The sequence below is a fragment of the Pteropus medius genome, unplaced genomic scaffold (genome assembly GCF_902729225.1).
Source record: "Pteropus medius unplaced genomic scaffold, Ma_sr-lr_union100, whole genome shotgun sequence".
Taxonomy (NCBI): domain Eukaryota; kingdom Metazoa; phylum Chordata; class Mammalia; order Chiroptera; family Pteropodidae; genus Pteropus; species Pteropus medius.
In genome coordinates this window covers 6,283,055-6,301,030 of record NW_024342474.1, presented here as the reverse complement: position 1 = coordinate 6,301,030, position 17,976 = coordinate 6,283,055, and the positions used below count along the sequence as shown (strand labels likewise).

Here is a 17,976-nt window from a genome sequence, read left to right as displayed (position 1 = left end):
AATGTTTTATTAATTTGTATGAGCTATTTTTATTAAAAAACCTTTTGTCACACTTTCTCAATCTATTTGCTTTTTAACATTATTTTTTAACAGAGATCTTAAATTTTTATACAGTCAAATATATATCTTGCTTTTCATGTTTCATGTCTTCTTTAACATTAATGTTAAGAATGTATTAAGTATATATGTTAAGTATCTTATACTTACAAAATATAAAAAATCATTTATGGATAAGGTTATTTTTCACAACATTACAAAGAAGTATGAAAAACAACAAATAACCTGAAGGACCAACAATAGGGAGATAAGTAAAACTATTAATAAATCTATTGCCTACAATATTAAGTATATAAAAAAAAAGGTGTTATCAAAGAAAAAAAAACCCCAACACAACCAAATGGAAAAGGTTTTTACTATAAAACATTTATAAAAAACATTTATAAAAAAAATAAAAATAACAATTGTTTGTTTGTAAGATAACAATCATTTAATAATATATATAAAAAGAGAGGACTAAAAGAGTGGTTGTCAAAACGTTAACAGTATCAGAATCTTCTGGAGGTCTCATTAAAACATTGATTGGTGGGCGCTACCATCAGAGTTTCTGATTCAACGGCGGGGTGGCGGGGGTGTCCCCGAAATGTACATTTCTAACAAGTTCCCATGTGAGGCTGAGGCTGAGGCTACTGCTGCAGGATACTGAACAGAATCTATAATAATCATTTTTTAGGTGATGAGCATACATGGTATTATTTCTACTTATCAATAGTTTTATGGCAGGAAATATTTTAAGGTCTCCATTAGAAAAAGAGTCAAAGAACTAAATAGGTTATGAACAAAAACAATGCAACTTAGTGAAAAATAACTGGCCTGAAGTTAAAGCACAGACTTCACAAGACTCTGTGAGTTTAAGCTATCCAATCACCCAAACTTCAATTCTCATTGGAAATCTAAATCTTCACAAAAATGTCATAAAAATGAGAAATATTTTGGGCTCCCAAAAGAAAACATATATAATTTCAATTCAAAGTGCTCAAATGATGCTGGTATTGGGAAGAAGTGTCTATTAGGACTATGATCTGGTAAATCAAGTTCTAAAACAATAGCAAAAATAGAAAATATTTATAATATGACTGACCATGTTAAAAAAATAAATATTGGAGAAGACTATTTCTTGTTTCTCTGAATTTTAACTGCTTTATTCTATAATAATATTTAAAAAACTTTTTGATCATGACTTATAGTAAGAAATTCACTTTGTTCTAACCCAGTATCATTTAAAAGTATATATGTATATATCTGAATGAGAAGTTTCATGGAACAGTAATTTATTATATTTGATGAATTCTGACATTTTCTATTTTATTTTATTTAAAAACATTGCTGATTTCAATACACTAAACTTTATGCCTGCTGGTTATTTATGACTCATAAATAACTACTGTTCTAGATCTAAAACTGAGGAAAAGAAATACCTAAAAATCAGCCTAAGCTGGGAAAGAGAAAAGGGATATCATATCAAGTTCTTTTTCACTTTTCACTTAACATCCATTTCATGAAAGAATATTTCAAACACTAAACACTTGAAGGAGTATAGCCTTTTTATCTCATTTAATTGGTACAACAACCTGTGAGATAAGCAGGGTAAGAAGCTGCCCATTTCAAAGAAAAAGAAACCGAGGATGCAAAGAATTAAAGGTCTTGCTTAAGTCAGGCAGGAATAGCTAGGTTAATAGGGCAGATCTGGGATTACTCATCAGCTCTCACAATACATAATTTCATGCTCTTCTATAATACATTTTAAAAAGAGATCCAGAAACTGCCTGAAATGCTACTGTAGTTTTCAGCAGAGTAGAGATTTTGTCCTAATTTCTTTTTTCAGTTATAGAAGTGATTCCTTTCCTTGAGGAACCCAAAACTTTCTTTCCTTACTTTTTATTTCAGGGAAGATTTGATATTTTCCTACCTGCATGTACTTCTAAGCAAGTTTAAGCACTCTGCATGTTAAATTACTTGCTTTAATTGCCATAGCAGCACACCCAGAGCATTATGGATTTTAAAGGGAGATAGGGAGAGAAAGAGAGACAATGAACTTAAAGCAAAGCAGGCCTCTAGATACGTCATAAAGAAATGCAGAGCAGTAAGGGTATTTAAATACTGTAAATACTGTAAATAGTTCCCCGAAATGGGGCAAGGCTACTCTTTCTCTGGAGATCTTTAGGTATATCATTTCTCTAGAAAAGTTTACTAGATGTCTACTTGCCAGCAAAGAAATAGATTATGAGCCTATGATTGTCATAGTTTTGTAAATACTTACTCTCAACAATTTGGTGTGTATGTCTGAAATTTCATCTAACTCTGCTGCTTCTAGGTTGATTTTCATCAACTTTTCATATCTGTATGAAAAACAAGTATGGAAAAATCAAATAAGCATAATGAATACATAGATTTAAAAAGATGTTTTATAAATTACAGTGTTTATCATAACCGTTTAAAATATTGAATGCAAAGCCTACAAAGCAACAGATTCTAAGAAAACTTTATGTCTTTGTAAAGGACTTTTATATGCTTCTACTTATAAATTTGCAGATTAAGAGATAAAATATAAAAGACAACTTAATTTCAAATAGTCTTATGCCAGGATAATAGTCAAAATACTAGATTTCAGAATTAATGGAGGTCAATAGTAAATAAATACTGATTCCATTAATTATATATCCGGTGCAGTACAAATGGTATAGCCTAGGAAGAGGGCAGTTTAAAATATCATTCTGTTTCAAAAGCCATTCTCAGGGATCAAATTAATAAGTAAAAGTAAACTAAAAGTAATCCCAAAATTCTAAATAGACTACCAAAATACACTTCTTGAACACCTCTTCTCACTTTCTTTGTTGATTACAGGTTTTTTATTTTCCTATTCAGAGTGTCTGCTTTGCAATGTAAAAAATGAGACTTTTCTATCTCAGATGACCTTTTCCTTTGCAGAGGGAAGGAGAAAATGCCACCAAAAAGATGGTGTGCATTTCTTACTTAGATGACTGGATATTTTTCCCTTTGTGAGGAAGTAATTCAAACTAAAGTTGTGCCTTAATACAAACACTTGCATAGCCTGCTATGTGTGCCAAGGATAACTAAACAAATTAAACAGAAAGGTAAAAATATTTAACATTTTAACCACTATTAATAAGGAAGTAATCTACTCACACTTTCACAGTTTTTTCAATGTTTCTGATGCAGAAATCCAGTGTGATCACAACTTCTGTCTTTTTGTGAACAGTTTCATTATAATCATCTTTAACTAATTCTCTAAAAAATAATATTCTCATTAGTTTATCTAAGGAATTGTTGGTTTTCTCTTGTCTTTCACCAATTACACTACTGTTCTGTCCAAATTTCTTGATGTATTATGAAAGCCGAATCACTTTTTATTACTAAAAGCATCTCTGTGAGCCTTTTATATATCTAGGACATAAACCATTACTACTTATTAGGTTAACAGTTTAGAAATCTAAGGCATTGAAATTATATTAAAAATAAAAACTAATCTACAACCACATAAATAAGCTGAATAGCGTTACATTTTATACCATTAGAATTAATTTTTACTACTCATGGTAGACTGCTGTCTGATCTATACTTTAAATCAATTAATATGATCTCTGAAGAAGCAGGATGACATAGTAAATAATATAACCGATGGGCTTTTGTTCTACATCAACGGTCAACAAACTAAGGCCTGATGCTTATTTTTGCTGAGAATGGTATTCACATTTTTAAAGGTTGCAAAAACAAAATAAAATCAAAGAAGAGACCTTATGTGGCCCACAAAGTCTAAAACATTTACTAGCTGAAAAAGAAAAAGTTTGCCAACAGTTGTCTACATTAAAAACTATTTTCTCTTATTAAACTAAAAGCTAGTAAGTAAAAGGAATAAAAGCTTCATGGGGTAGATAACAAGAGAAAATGAGAGCTGGGAGTAACAACACTATGAAAATAAATTGAAGCCAACATTTAAATTTCTTCAGAAACTATCTGGTAAAAACATAGAGACTTAAGGGAAAGAAAAAAGCATAGGCTTACAAACTAGATATGTGAACACATAAAAAATTATAAGCATACATTAATGGATTTAACATAAAGGTGACAGGGAAAAAAAAACTTATTCTTTTTTCTTCTTAGAAGCAGCAGCAGCAGAATGATAAAATGCTTCATGTGTTTTTGCAAGAAGGGAAGGATAGGTGTACAGTGGGTACACAGAAATTGTCACAGGCATTAAAGCTAAAGAGCACTGTGAATCCAGAGAACATGAGGCCATTGCTATGTGTGTATAAAATTCAAAAGCTTCAAATGATGTTGTATAGAACTATAGGCATGATTCTCAAGAGACCATTTATTCTCCATTTCTATCAGATAGAAAGATGACATCTACAAATCATTAAAGGTAAAAAAAGGTCAAATCGTAGTATTCACCCACGAAACATTTCCAAGGGTCATTTTCAGAAAGAGAATACTGAACTAGATGATCAATATTCTGACTTAGAATAACTATATTAAGTGATTAGCAAATAAAATAAAATAAAATACAATAAAATTAGCTTTTAAATTGCCTGTAAAAGTGAGTGCACTCATATTGTATGGCTTTATTTACATGAAATGTCTAGAATAGGCAAATCTACACCAACATGAAGCATATTAGTGGTTGCCTAGGGCTAGGAAGTTACTGCTAATGGGTACAGGCTTTCTTTCTGGGGTGATAAAAATATTGAAAAATTAGTGTGATGGTAGCACAACTCTGTGAATACTAAAAATCATTAAATTGTACATTTAAAAATGGGTGAATTTTATATATATAAACATCTCATAATGCTGTTTTTAAAAAAAAAAAAAGCTGAGTGTATACTTCATTTGGGAAAATGACAGGAAATGAAGGAAGATTCTGAGGACATAAACCCAAGAAAGAAGTACAGGTTGTATTGGATTATATAAATGACAAAATCTTCCAAGATAATAAAATGACCAACAAGTCAAAGTCCTTAGAAAAGGGATTCATTTACTATCACCTTGTACAGCATAATATAAGTTTTAAAATTTAGATATTACTGTCCTACCCACAAGGTTACTGTAGAAATAAAATAAAAAAATAGCTGCTAAATATTTTATAAACTAAATATGAAACAAATATATCATAATAAAAATTGAGCACCTGACCCTACTTAGTCTGAAGAGAAAAAGTATCAATGATTGGGTACCAGTTATTTAGTGAGGTCTACATGAAGATCAGTTTTCAATTTTAATCTATTACTTACATCAACCATCGTATCCCCTTTCGCATTAATTCCTGATAAAGCAGCAGGGTACTGGCAATTCTACAGGCATAACACACAACTCCTGTTATTGCCTAATGAAGAAACACAAAATGTCGATATTTAGTGCTAATTATGGTAGAAGGTAAGAAAAGCTTTTATATAAAAATTTTCAAGCTTATGTATTTTTATCAGGTTAATTAAAAACACAATTTACACCAATTTCTAAAAGCTAAGGGTAGATATAACGGCAATAAATATTTCATCCTTAACATAATGTTAAACATGCACTGTTTCAATGGAGAACATTTTCTTATGAGTTCAAGAAAGGATATAAAGTCAAGAAGAAACAACACAAAATTATTTGCAATGGATAACAATGTAAGTGAATAATTTCCTAAGTCATACAGGCATATGGAAAGACACAATATATTTTATTGCTTCTACTACTGATAGGATAATATTAATTTAGATATATACATAGTAATTTAATTAAACACGAACCTTAGCCATGCTAGCATCTCCATCTAAATCATAACGTGGATGTACTTTAGGGAGGGAAACTGAAACGTGAAGTAAAATCATTAAAATCAGAAATAAAAAATTTTGAATAAATTGGTATGTCTTTTATATAGCAATCTCTAATTTAAACCTTAACCTCTAATTTACCTCTAAATTAAACATGAGTGGCAAAATTCTTTAATGTTCTTTCCTGGTTAAAAAAAATCACTTGAAACAATAATGTTCATTATATAACAAATTACTAACAAATCACCTGCAATATTTCACTTTTTTCTTTAACATATTTCAACACAACAAACTCAGTGCTTTTCTAAATCTAAATAAAATCTCAAAGATCCAAATAGAAATTTCAAAATCTAGATAGTTTATTTTTTTCGCCAGTAGAATTAATAATTTAAAAGATTCCAAAATGCACATCTAATTTTTCTTAGACTCCAAAGGCTGGCAAAGTATCCTAATCACACTGGACACAATAAATATTTGCTGAAATTAATGATACAAATGGTTATTTTGAGTGTTAGTAAAATACTAAAAACAGAGAGCTACAGTGCAACATACGTGACAAACTATTTTACATTTTATGAAATAAAATATTTAATATCAAATTATGTTGCCTACAAGGCTATTAAATTTTACTAGTCTTGTTCAACTAATTTACAAAATTTTAATGTTTATGAAAGGGCTATATTAATGTCATCATCAATCAACTTTATGGTGACAATCATTTTTACAGGTTTTTTATTTTTAATAGCTAGTAAAAACAACAAGAAAAATCTCAACTTACTTTTTTCATATGTCAGTCCTATGGTACTCATGGGTTCCTGGCTTACTACAAAGATAGGGTTTTCCTCAGTAGTTTTAGGGAAATGCTGTGCCAGTCTTCCAGGTTCGAGAACTAAGCGTCGTCCTTCATATATAAGTTCTTGATTTGAAGAAATAATTTTGGTTTGTTTATACACCAGTTCATGAAATACAGTAGCACTATATGAGAAAAATCCAAAAGGACAACATAATTGGGATAAAAAGAGAGCTGAAGTCTTTTATAATGACAACATCCATTGCTAAGTGATATTTCAGATCATGACCAGTCCACAGAAACAATGCTTGGTTGATGTGGATACTAAAAAGTCTACTGAACTAAAAATTCCACATAAACTGTCTATACAGCAATCCATTCTAAAATATTTTTATGTTTAGATACCCATATTGGATATGTGCAATATACAGGATTCTTAATATTTAATAATGAGGAGCCAACACAGCTTAGGAGCATTGATTATGAAATCAGATGATCTGGGTTCAATTTCCAGTTCTTCCACTTACTTGCTGAATTAATTATCTTAAGCTGCTCAACTTCTCTGTGCTAAATTTCCTCATCTATAAAATGGGAATAATAGCACCCACCTCACAGATTTGTTGTGAAGACTAAATGACTTAAATATATAAAGAACTGAGGATAGTATTTGCAACATGATTATATAATATTTGTTAAATAAATTAATAAAACCAGGTATTTTTGAAATGATGTTTGAGGAGAAAGGTAGATTCTCCCTAAATAGAGCTACGAAATCAAAGAAATGTTTCAGCAGCAATGTTGTGATTTGTCTCTAACGCAAGCCTCTGCCGAGATTTGGCTCAGGCTTGGGTGGGCTTTTTATGTTCAAATAGACTCTTAAAATGAAATAGTGGCCAACATCTAACTCTGATACATATTTATTAAGGCTACTAAGTACCAAAATAAAGAAGAATATTATATTTTAATGTTATATTAATATATTTTATTCATTTTATTTATATTTGTCATAGATATTATATATATAAAAATTATCTTATCTAATTAATATTCCTTAATAAATTACCAGTAAAAGTCTCTTTTTGAGTTTTATAAGGCATCAAAACTACTATCTGAATCCCGTCAAAACAAAAATTAAGGCATAGAGAATGGGTGTAATGTTTTTTCTCTTCGTTTTAAAAAACATTTTGAGATTTATATATAATTGTAATAAATAATATAGAGAGATGCTATATACCCTTCATCTTGCATGGCAACATCTTGCATGAATATAGTACAATAGTACAACCAAGATATTGATACTGATCTACCTATCTTATTCAGATTGTCCCAGTATTACATGTAAGTGTGCATGTACTTATATGCAGTTATAAGTACATTTGGGTAGATTTTTATGACATAGGCGTAATGTGTTTTTGTTTAGTTAAAACAAATGATTATTTTTCTAGCATCCCATAAAGGCTTTATACCACATATACAAACAATAACTAAACTAATTATATTTAAGACTTATGCTTTAATATTTTTTAAATGACAGGACAGTACACTTACTAAAACCTAGCCCATTTATTAGTAGATGCTATTTTCAGTTATGCCATTAAGTAATTTGAGAGAAGGCATAAAAATGAAAATGGTCTTATAAAACTTGCACTTTAAGACCTGGCTAATTTACTTGTAAATTTTAGAAAATGAAAAAATTAATCCTTTTATTCCAAAGGTAAGTAAAAAGGAATTTACTAAGCACTCAAATATAACTTTCTAAGTGGGAAGTGGGTGCCTTTGGTGATGCTGAGGCATCTTTTCTATCTCCTCTCTTAATATGAAGATAATTATTATATAACGCAAAATTATAATATAGGAATAAAAAATAAAGAGGTACTTACGTATTATAACTATGAATATAAATCTTATGAGCTGTCATTTGTTGTAGCGAAAAAACATGAATTATCATTCGGTGAAGTATATCACTAGTTTCTGCAAAAAACTGGTCAAAACCCCAACACTTTTCCTGATCTGCCTCAAGGATGTTTGCAAGAACAGGAGTAAGTAGAACTTGAAGACCCCTAAAATAGTATTGAAAAAAGTTGAAGAGTGAATGTGTTATATTTTATCTAGATACAAAAATCATAATATTTACCAACAAATCAAAGGAACTGCTATTACTATTATTAGATCATTTACAAGTTTTTAAAAGTCTGCTGACTTTTCACAAAGCCAAGTAACCTTAGTTTATTATTACTTGTCAATAAATCAGGGGTTATGGTATTTTTATGTTAACTTATCTTTTACTGATTATTTTCTTTCTCTCCTTCCTAAGTTTATTCACTTTTCTAAACACATTCTAACACTGTATATACGTACACAGCCATCCAATTGATTAGAAACAGATAGTCATGAGGATGAGATAACAATTTAATTTCAGAGTCTTTAATGTCCTTTTAATATGGTACAATATATCATTTTTCATATTGAATTTATGTCTTCTGTAGTATATTTCTGTGAACGAAAAAGAGGCTACACAATATACCCGACAAGCTCAGGGGGGCCACATGGCAGGCCTGATGAGCTTAGTGGCAGGCCTCATGAGCTTAGTGACCAAAAGTAACTACATAGAATGGTCTGATCACAAATTCCTAATTGGGCAGGTAATAGCGGGTAGTCATGTCCCATGCCTACAGCTTCCTTAGTAAAGGTCAATCTTTATCTTACTTAAGTGAGCTCTGTCTACTGTTCTTATGCATTAATAATAACGTACCTTTGAAATGCCAGAGAAATTTTCTTTTTCTACCCCTTGAAGGCACAATCACTGGCACCAGAGAACAAGACCACAGAACCCCTCATTATCTTGTTCCCCGCACACTAACTCTATGTACTGTAAATGTTCATTATTAACTATCCTCTACCCACTAATGTGAAGTATGTGTTTCTCAGTTTTGCCATTTATCCAATCCTAGAGATTCCCCTCTCTCTTGCTATGCTTTCTTGTAGGGAGCTAAAGCTCCCAAAATTCAAAGGAGTGCATGGATTATCTCGGGAGGCCTGCTTGCATAAAAAAAAGGAAAAGGCTAGTTCTGTGGAATTCCAGGAAGAAGAAGATTAAGTATAGAAAAATGAAAGGGAGTGTCAAAGGGAGTGTCGAAAATTGTACCTCAATCTTATTATGTTATTTTGGGATACACAAAGGAACAGATTATGTATAAAAAGAAGCATAGGAAATAAACTCGGAGAGACAGTTGTGAGATCTGTTCTCCCTCCTGCACCCTGTCTGTCTTCTCTTTTTCCTCAGTCCCCGCTCCCCCATTCAGGTACCGGTTTGACTTGGTCGGCTGGTTTCCGACACTTTCTCCCACCTCCTTAATGTACCACCAATGGAATTCATGCACCTTCCTTAAGTCTTTTCCTTTGATTCTAAGTCTTTTCCTTTGATTCTAACGTATAAAATGAGTTGGAAAGCTTCCATTCTCCAGAGCATTTAAGATCTTGCTTCCCAGCATATGTTGTCAGTTGGGATCAAATAAACTCATAAAAATTTTCTACAGGTTTGGATGTTTCTTACATTGACAATTCTTTAAGAAGTAAAATTACTATAATCATCTAGCAATAAATTAGTGACAATTCAACTAGGAATAATTTTTGACTAATAAGCTTAAATATTCTCTCCCTCCTTTTTTTAAGGGAATCCACACCTCTACATTCTCTAACTCTACTCCCTGTGCACAGATGGGCATAAGAGCCAGGTCTGGTTATGATTAGTTGTAGGTAGCTAGGTGGTAGCATATAGGTTAAATGAGAATCAACTCAGAAATCTTTGCTAAACCTATCGGAAAAGTCTTTCTTCCCAATGAGTTTTCAAAGCTGTGAGAATGTGAGTCTAGCAATGCCAGCAGCCATCCTATGGCTGCCAGGAAAGAGTCCGACTGAGAGGAAAGAGAAATCAGAGAAAAGCAGATCAGATGATTTGAAGAGACCAAGTCTTGACAAAGCCTGAGACTGAGGATCTAGCTGTGCTTTACGTCACATATACATATAAACTTTTAATTACAAAGCCAGTCTGTTTCCTTTTTCACTTAAACCAGCTGAGTTAGGTTTTTCTCACTTGCTATTCAGTCTTGACTAATACATATAAAAAAGAATACCTTTTTTTGTAGTCGTTATATTTTTGATAGCTGTTAACACTGCTGATTAGCAGTACTTAACGTCCTTACCAATTTTTTAAAAAGATTATATAATATACTTTCTGGTACCTAAGCAATTTTTATCAAAGAATTTATAAGATGGTGTGCTAAAGACTGATTAGACAGATAAGGCCTGCTACCCTCCTGAAATACGCGATCTGCAGTTCAGAATGTCAAATTACTGATTCTGAGTTTCAGCAATATAATTACTACACAGACAGTATTCGTTTCCTGACCCCTTCAAATTTTATTTGTTTTACCTGAGATCCCCAGAATGAGTATTTTCTAAATCAAAATTTAAAACGAATCACTATTATAACATTAAATTTCTGTTCTCCAATAAAATGAATTTCTCTTAGTAATTTTAGCTGCATGACACAATTTTATTTTGGAGACTTTTATAAACACCACAAAAATGAAACTATCAAAACAGTGGTTTTCAAAAATAATTTTAGCAGTGGAACTTCTAGCATAAATGAGTTTTCACAGAAATCAATACGCACAATGATAGGTAATATGTTACTCGTTTGTGAAATATATATTTATTTATATATATGTTGAAAGTCATACAAATTATAGCACAAATTATAATAGGTATTAAGACAGTAAATCTTAATCTGTATGAGAGTGTTCACTTATAGATTATACAATTATCACATTCAGGAAAAATGGAAGTTAATTCATTAATCACAAATTCTAAATATTGATGAGTGTCTTGACTTTGTTTCCAGATTAAAATCTAAAATAATCTACTCTCTACTTTTAATTTCTTTTACCTTAAATCTTTCTTTTTGATAACAGGATTCATATCTGATAATAAAATTTTTTTGGGTTCTGGCTGCTAAATAAGACCCATATGAACATTTGAAATGTAGAAGAAAACTATTATTTACAACCTTTTGAGTAATATAAATAGTTTTTTTAAATGAGGCTATATTAAACTTGTTGAGTATTTGTTTTTTAGAACTCTAGTTAACTCCTATCTATACCACTATTTGTGTTCAGTCAACATGAAGGTCAGTACAAAAGATACCAAGGTCCTAAGCTAGATCCCCACACTGGACAGAATTCCAAGACCAGTGATTAGCAATCTCAAAAATGTATGCCCTGTGTCCTAATAGAGATCTAGCAAAATTATTTATATATTATATTATGTTTATAATCAATCTTTACATTGCTACAAAGACAAAAATCACAAATCAAAGCATATGCTTTAATAACATCTAATAAAGTAAGCAAACGAACAAAAAAGTACACTTAAGTATTTGTGATTTTAGTCAACAAAGATTCCAAACATCAAAGTGCAAAAGGAGAGAGCTGGGTATACTATACTTACCGAGAAAGACTACAAGAAACAGGCATGTCTCCACTCCAGTCGATTGGTCCATTTTCTGCTTTCTGTACTCCAGATATTGCACCAGACGGCTTTCCAGTAATTATTTTATACCTGGGGAGGAATAAATGGAAAACAAAATAAGCAGTTCATTATTACATAGCCTATTAATAGGCTTTGCAAAAGTATTTCCTCAGGTGCACCCACAATTATCTACTAGATGAAACTTTGTGATTGATGTTCACAGGATCCACAAAACAATCAACATAATTTTGAATGTGACTGACTGAAGTAGAATAGTGGTTGTATGATTATTATATATATGCCATAATTAATTTTTATTTGGGAGCTCAGAGTGCAATATAACAGCATCTTGATGTTCACAACAAAAATATTAATTTTTCCATCTGAAAAAATCAAGCAAACACAAAAAGTTATGCTACAGAATGTCTCTAAACCACGAAAAAAATAACCTAAATCTCATTCATCCATATTATCCAAAGGCACAGTCAACTGGACTATGAAATTACTGCAAAGTGAACAGCAGCATACTTTAACAAAAAGGATAAAACTATACATGGCGCAGTATCAGAAAGATTCTTTAATTGAAAAAATACACACACATACAGGAATAGGTGTGTGTACCAAAATTAAAAGTCAAATTTAATTTGATTCTTGATCGTGATAAAAAACAAAAATGAACTGAATAAAGAGCTAGATGGGGAAGCAAATATACAAGAACACTATAATGATGTAACAAGTCAACAAAAGCAGCCTTTTAGGTTCTGACACTTTTTCTAAACAAAACCTAAAAGTAGGAGAGGATTAAGAGCTTCATGCCTTCAAGAATACTTTTACCTTGATGAAAATATAAAGCATAACATAGTGAAATCTTATTTAAGTTTATAGATATTATTTCTGGCATAATTTTCTTTTTGTTCAATGTCTACATAAATGTGCTCTGAGCAAATCAATATATATTTTTTTAAAAAAGTAAAACAAACCAGTACAACTGATTTGGACCACTTGCTGCTTCCTCAGTACAGGCAGTTAGGATTTCTGCCTTAAGAATTTTTTTTTCCAGAAAAGAAGGAAATTAATGTGTGTTGCAGTCACAGAAGAAGGATCTGACTGTGGAGGAATAAGCAGAGATATGTGAAATTAATGCAAGAGAAGAGAAGTGAATAGAATTAATGGCAGAATTCTTAAAGGAATGCTTACAAATTCTTGAAAAAGCTTAACTAATTTTGATAAGATTCAGACATAAACACATTCACTACATGTAAATGAGATGCAAAAGGATCAATGCTGCTATGTGAGATAAATGCATCGTTCATTAGTAAAGTAAAAAAGACATTACTACTACTTCAAGCACTTCTGATCATTCATTAGCATCAGTGCTCATAAAAAGTTAAGTTTCTGTACTAATAAATAAATAAATTCTTCCGTGTATCTGACTACATGGTGGTCAGACAAAATCATCAGGTATTCCTAGGTGCTTATGAGTCATATGTTTCCTTTATTAGAGAGTATCCACTTTAATCCATTTTTAGTGCAGCAAAAAATGCTGGTATTGATTTAAAACATCTATGACAATGAAAGCATGATTAACTGCTAGATATAATTTATGGTTAAAGAGAAAACACAAAATGATTCTCAGCCTTCATCAACGAAGAGATTTTATAAAAAAGGGCACTGCTGTAAAGCAGGCTCAAGATGATGCTGCACCCAGATTATCAGTACAGTAATGGATGTCTTCTTCTCATGAACATGTATACTGTCCTTGCCGGAAAACATTGAGATATCCAGGTTTTAGCAAAAGTCATCGCATCGGCTGAATTGGTTTTACTTCTTCAAACCAGCAAACCATCAATTTTCTGAGATGAGATTAAAGACTGTATTTTTACAGTTGTGATTGTTAAGTCATGTTTGCTTATAAAAAGCAGAGTCAAATATATAAAGGTCTGAGAGAAATGTTAAGATCTAAAAGAATGGTTGGACACATTAGGCTGTGCCCCAAATCATTCACTAAACTAAAAAGTATTCATAACCTCATAGTTTTATATGTGTGTACATGGGTTGGCTGTTTCTCATGAAGCAAGGTCATTCTCTAATATCTTTTAAGGTAAAAAGGTGTGTAGTCAATGTATGGATAAAGTTTATAATAGATTTCACATCCAGAACTCCATCTCTCTTTTTCTCCATTATTTGGATTACAATAGTGGCTTTATATGCAGTGATTATTTCCTAATAATTATGGCGGTACATAAATGTATAATGTACTAGTAAATGTATTCGGTCTTTGTACCATAACTGCAACACTAGGAAAAAAGTTAGTTACATTAAATGTTATTTTTGAAATGGTAAAAGTTCAAGCTAAGAATTGTATTTCTTTTAGATCTGGTAATGGTTCTAGTACTCTATAGATGTACTTTTTTTTTTTTTTCGGTTATATAAAAAAAAACCCTAATAAATACATGAAGACAAATAAACAGTGTGCTGAAATAAAATCCAGAAGGCAGTATATTTTTAATGATGGACTAAAGACTGGATGCCATTTATATTTAAGATATTTAAACACAATATGAAAAATTATGCCTATACACTTTTATAAGGCTGCATTCTTTTTAAAAAGCAAATAGCTTAAAATATCAGAAATGATGGCTAAACAAAATAAGATACAGATACATTTTAAAAATTGTTTCTAATTTTAGATGACAAAACCACTTACATCACTTCCTTATTCCTACGTGGCCCTTCAAATGGTCTAAATGGCAGTGATCCAGTAGCTGCGTGGTAAAACGTTACCCCAATGCTCCAAAGATCAACTGTTGCTCCATATTTCTTCTGGTGATCTTTTCTTAGCACTGCTCTCTCATACATATCAGGATGCTTAAAAAAAGATGAAAAAACTACTAATTTGTGTTCTATGTGAATACTACAAAATAGGTATTCAATAATACGTGGAAATTCTATCATATTTTCCTGATAATTTAACTTTCCCAATCTGAGGAGACTATTTCATGTCTCTCTCTCCTCAAACCTCCAACACCACCTCGTCTGACCCTCAGTTTTGATGACCTGACTTTATACTTTGAAGAAATGGAAGTAATGAAATAAACTCTTGCTTATACCTTTTATCAAACACTAACCTACCTGAATTTGTGTCCAGACTCTAGGCCTACTTTCTAGTTACAATGGAACTGCTCTAATCAAAGTAACCTTTTCCAGCTGTGTGGTGAAGACCATGATATTGTCTCACCAATTCCAGAAATCATTTCCTACAATTGCCCCTTTTATTCTACACGTCAATTTCCCCCTCTCTGTTGGATTATTTCTTTTAGCTTACACACATACTTCAGGATCTCCCATTTGAAAAAACAAAACAACCTCCCCCCTGCCCAATTTGACACCATAACCCCTTCTGCTTCCCATTACAGCACAGCTTTACAAAACAGCTGTCTACACTTAGAACTGCCTTATTTCCTCATCTCCCACTCAGGTCTATGGCATTAAAAATTATGTATATTCTTTAAGTCCCCAAACTATCTCCTGCCTTGAGCTCTAGATTCATATAACCTACTGTTTTCTTGAATGTCTAAAAGGTAGCTCAAATCTAACATATTCAAATAGATTCTTGGTCTCCCCATTCAAACTTATTTCCTTCCAATGTTTATCTTCTAAGTAAATAGTACCACCATCTATCCAGTTGCTTAACTCAGAAGACTAGCCTGCTAGGATTCATTGGAGATCTAGCAACCCAGACAAGTAGCTGGTCTGGTGTTGAACACATGTCCTTTAAGCACAGAAGACACTATGCTACAGTTGCAGAGAACAAATGGGTCTTATAGGACATTGTTATGAGCTTACAGATCCAGACAGATTCTGTTGGACATTCAGCTCTGCAGAGAACAACCAAGGGTCAGTCAAACATGCTTATTAGCCTTTGGACATTTGCCTTTATGGAAGTTATGGACTGGAACCTGATAATTCTTGGAAGGTAAAGCTACAAGAGTATACTCTGGACAAAAGAGGAGTCATTACCCAATGATCCCAAATGAAAACAATGCCTTATGACACTGTTATTTGGCTGTGCCCGAGATACTGGGAATCAATGCATGTAACACTGCTGGGAGGATGCTTCTAAAAGATGATGCAATCTATGAATCTGATACCCAAAGGGCCATAATCTCTGAATTTGGGGGGGGGGCGTGGAGTGGGACTCTTAGGAAATACATTTTAATGAGAAATCAGAAGAGGTGATAAGCATGAGGCTTTGGAAGTGAGTGTCCAAACATATGTCTACCAGATACTTGGCATCTAAGTGGTTTCGCTGGTTCTGTGGCACAGCACATAAAGTAACTATCGTCCAAAGAAGTGCTAGCCAGACCTTTGACCTGACAGCTGGTACTTAGTGTATAAATGGTACTGTGACTAGGCCAAGAGTGACAGAACATGCCTGATATCTTCCAGAACGTAAGGCCACCAACCTAGGAAGAGAAGATACAGAAATTCTAGGAGATATTGTACCTCAAAAGGTACAATACTATCTAACTGGTACAATTGGAAGGTATTCCCGAGGGAATGAATGACTGATAGTGGCTTGACACATGCTAGTCTGACATCTGTGTGCCCACTGGCTCTCTCCTTAATGTACTACTTGTGCTTGTCTAGGGCTTGCTATTACTGGGCCTGGGCCTCTGCATCTGGAATAGGAGCATAAGGATGAAGCTACTGCAAAGTTCTCAGATTATATAATTAAGATACCATATTAAAAATGGCAGAAGAAAGAATGTTGGTGTTTTCTTTGGATGTTAACACACAAAGGGGAGAAGATTTAACATCTAGCCTGGGAATTCCAAAACGAGAAAAGTTTTCATTTAAATGTGGAAAGATTTCTAGATTGCTAAGCTTCAGGCTATTGTTTAACTCATTTGATAACTTCTGGTGCACTGCATATGAAAACAGCACTGGGCATCATCTGAAGTAGGAAAAAGATTAGAGTAAAATTTCAGCCTAGAGTACAGCATGGACTTGGGAGATTCTCTATTTAATGTTTTGTTCTTCCTATGTTAAGGCTGTTAGAAGCAAAAGCTAAACTGTGATCTTAGGAGGATATATGAAAGATTAATAGTTGGTAATGGGGGATCAACTTCATGAAAGTTGGCACAGGATCAATGGTCTCGTCATTGCAGTAACTGGGAAGGGCTACTGGTATTTAGTAAGCAGAGACTAAAGACATCCTGCTAAATATGGGACAGTTCTGAAAAATAAGCTTCTCACATCCTGTACGACTTCTGAATATCCTGCTTGATATTTGTGCAAGTGAGAAGTCTGTTTACAATGATCTAACTCCATTTTATATACACCTAAAGTATTTTTGTAGCTATAAGAATGCAGCTATCTGTAAAGCCACGTTAATTAGAAACAACCAAGAATTATTCAACTGCTTTGGAAAATCATGTCAGTGACACCACCACCACTTGTAATGTGTGACTCACTAATACAACACGCAAGTTATCACTGTACTTGCATTGAAAGTGATATTATGTATAGATGCAAGCTTCTGATAACGTTTGCCATTGAAGTGGTTCCTAAACTTCTACATATTAAATACCTATGATTTTATTATAAATATTTTCCTTTATATTATTATTAAGATATTATGCTATACTTTTAATTAGGTATGCAAGTTGATTATATTATCTAATAATTTCATTTCAAGATACTGAAAGGAATGTTATAAAACATTATAAAAAAAGGGGAGTGATCATACAGGGTTGCAACCACTGGCCTGTGTGATCTGGCTGTCCTCTGCATACTTCTCCAACTTCTACCACCTGCCCCTTC

General features: G+C 32.4%; 1 protein-coding gene across 1 annotated transcript in view; it reads right to left on the bottom strand.

Moving 5' to 3' along the window:
• Positions 1-17,976, bottom strand: part of TBK1 (TANK binding kinase 1) — a 37,689-nt gene that overhangs the window by 7,068 nt on the left and 12,645 nt on the right. The window contains exons 6-13 of the mRNA XM_039865908.1: positions 14,858-15,018; positions 12,130-12,240; positions 8,502-8,681; positions 6,610-6,806; positions 5,808-5,866; positions 5,307-5,398; positions 3,205-3,306; positions 2,318-2,396 (exon numbers count right to left, since the gene is read on the bottom strand). Coding sequence (XP_039721842.1) covers positions 2,318-2,396; positions 3,205-3,306; positions 5,307-5,398; positions 5,808-5,866; positions 6,610-6,806; positions 8,502-8,681; positions 12,130-12,240; positions 14,858-15,018 — 981 coding nt within the window. The remainder of the gene's footprint in view (positions 1-2,317; positions 2,397-3,204; positions 3,307-5,306; positions 5,399-5,807; positions 5,867-6,609; positions 6,807-8,501; positions 8,682-12,129; positions 12,241-14,857; positions 15,019-17,976) is intronic.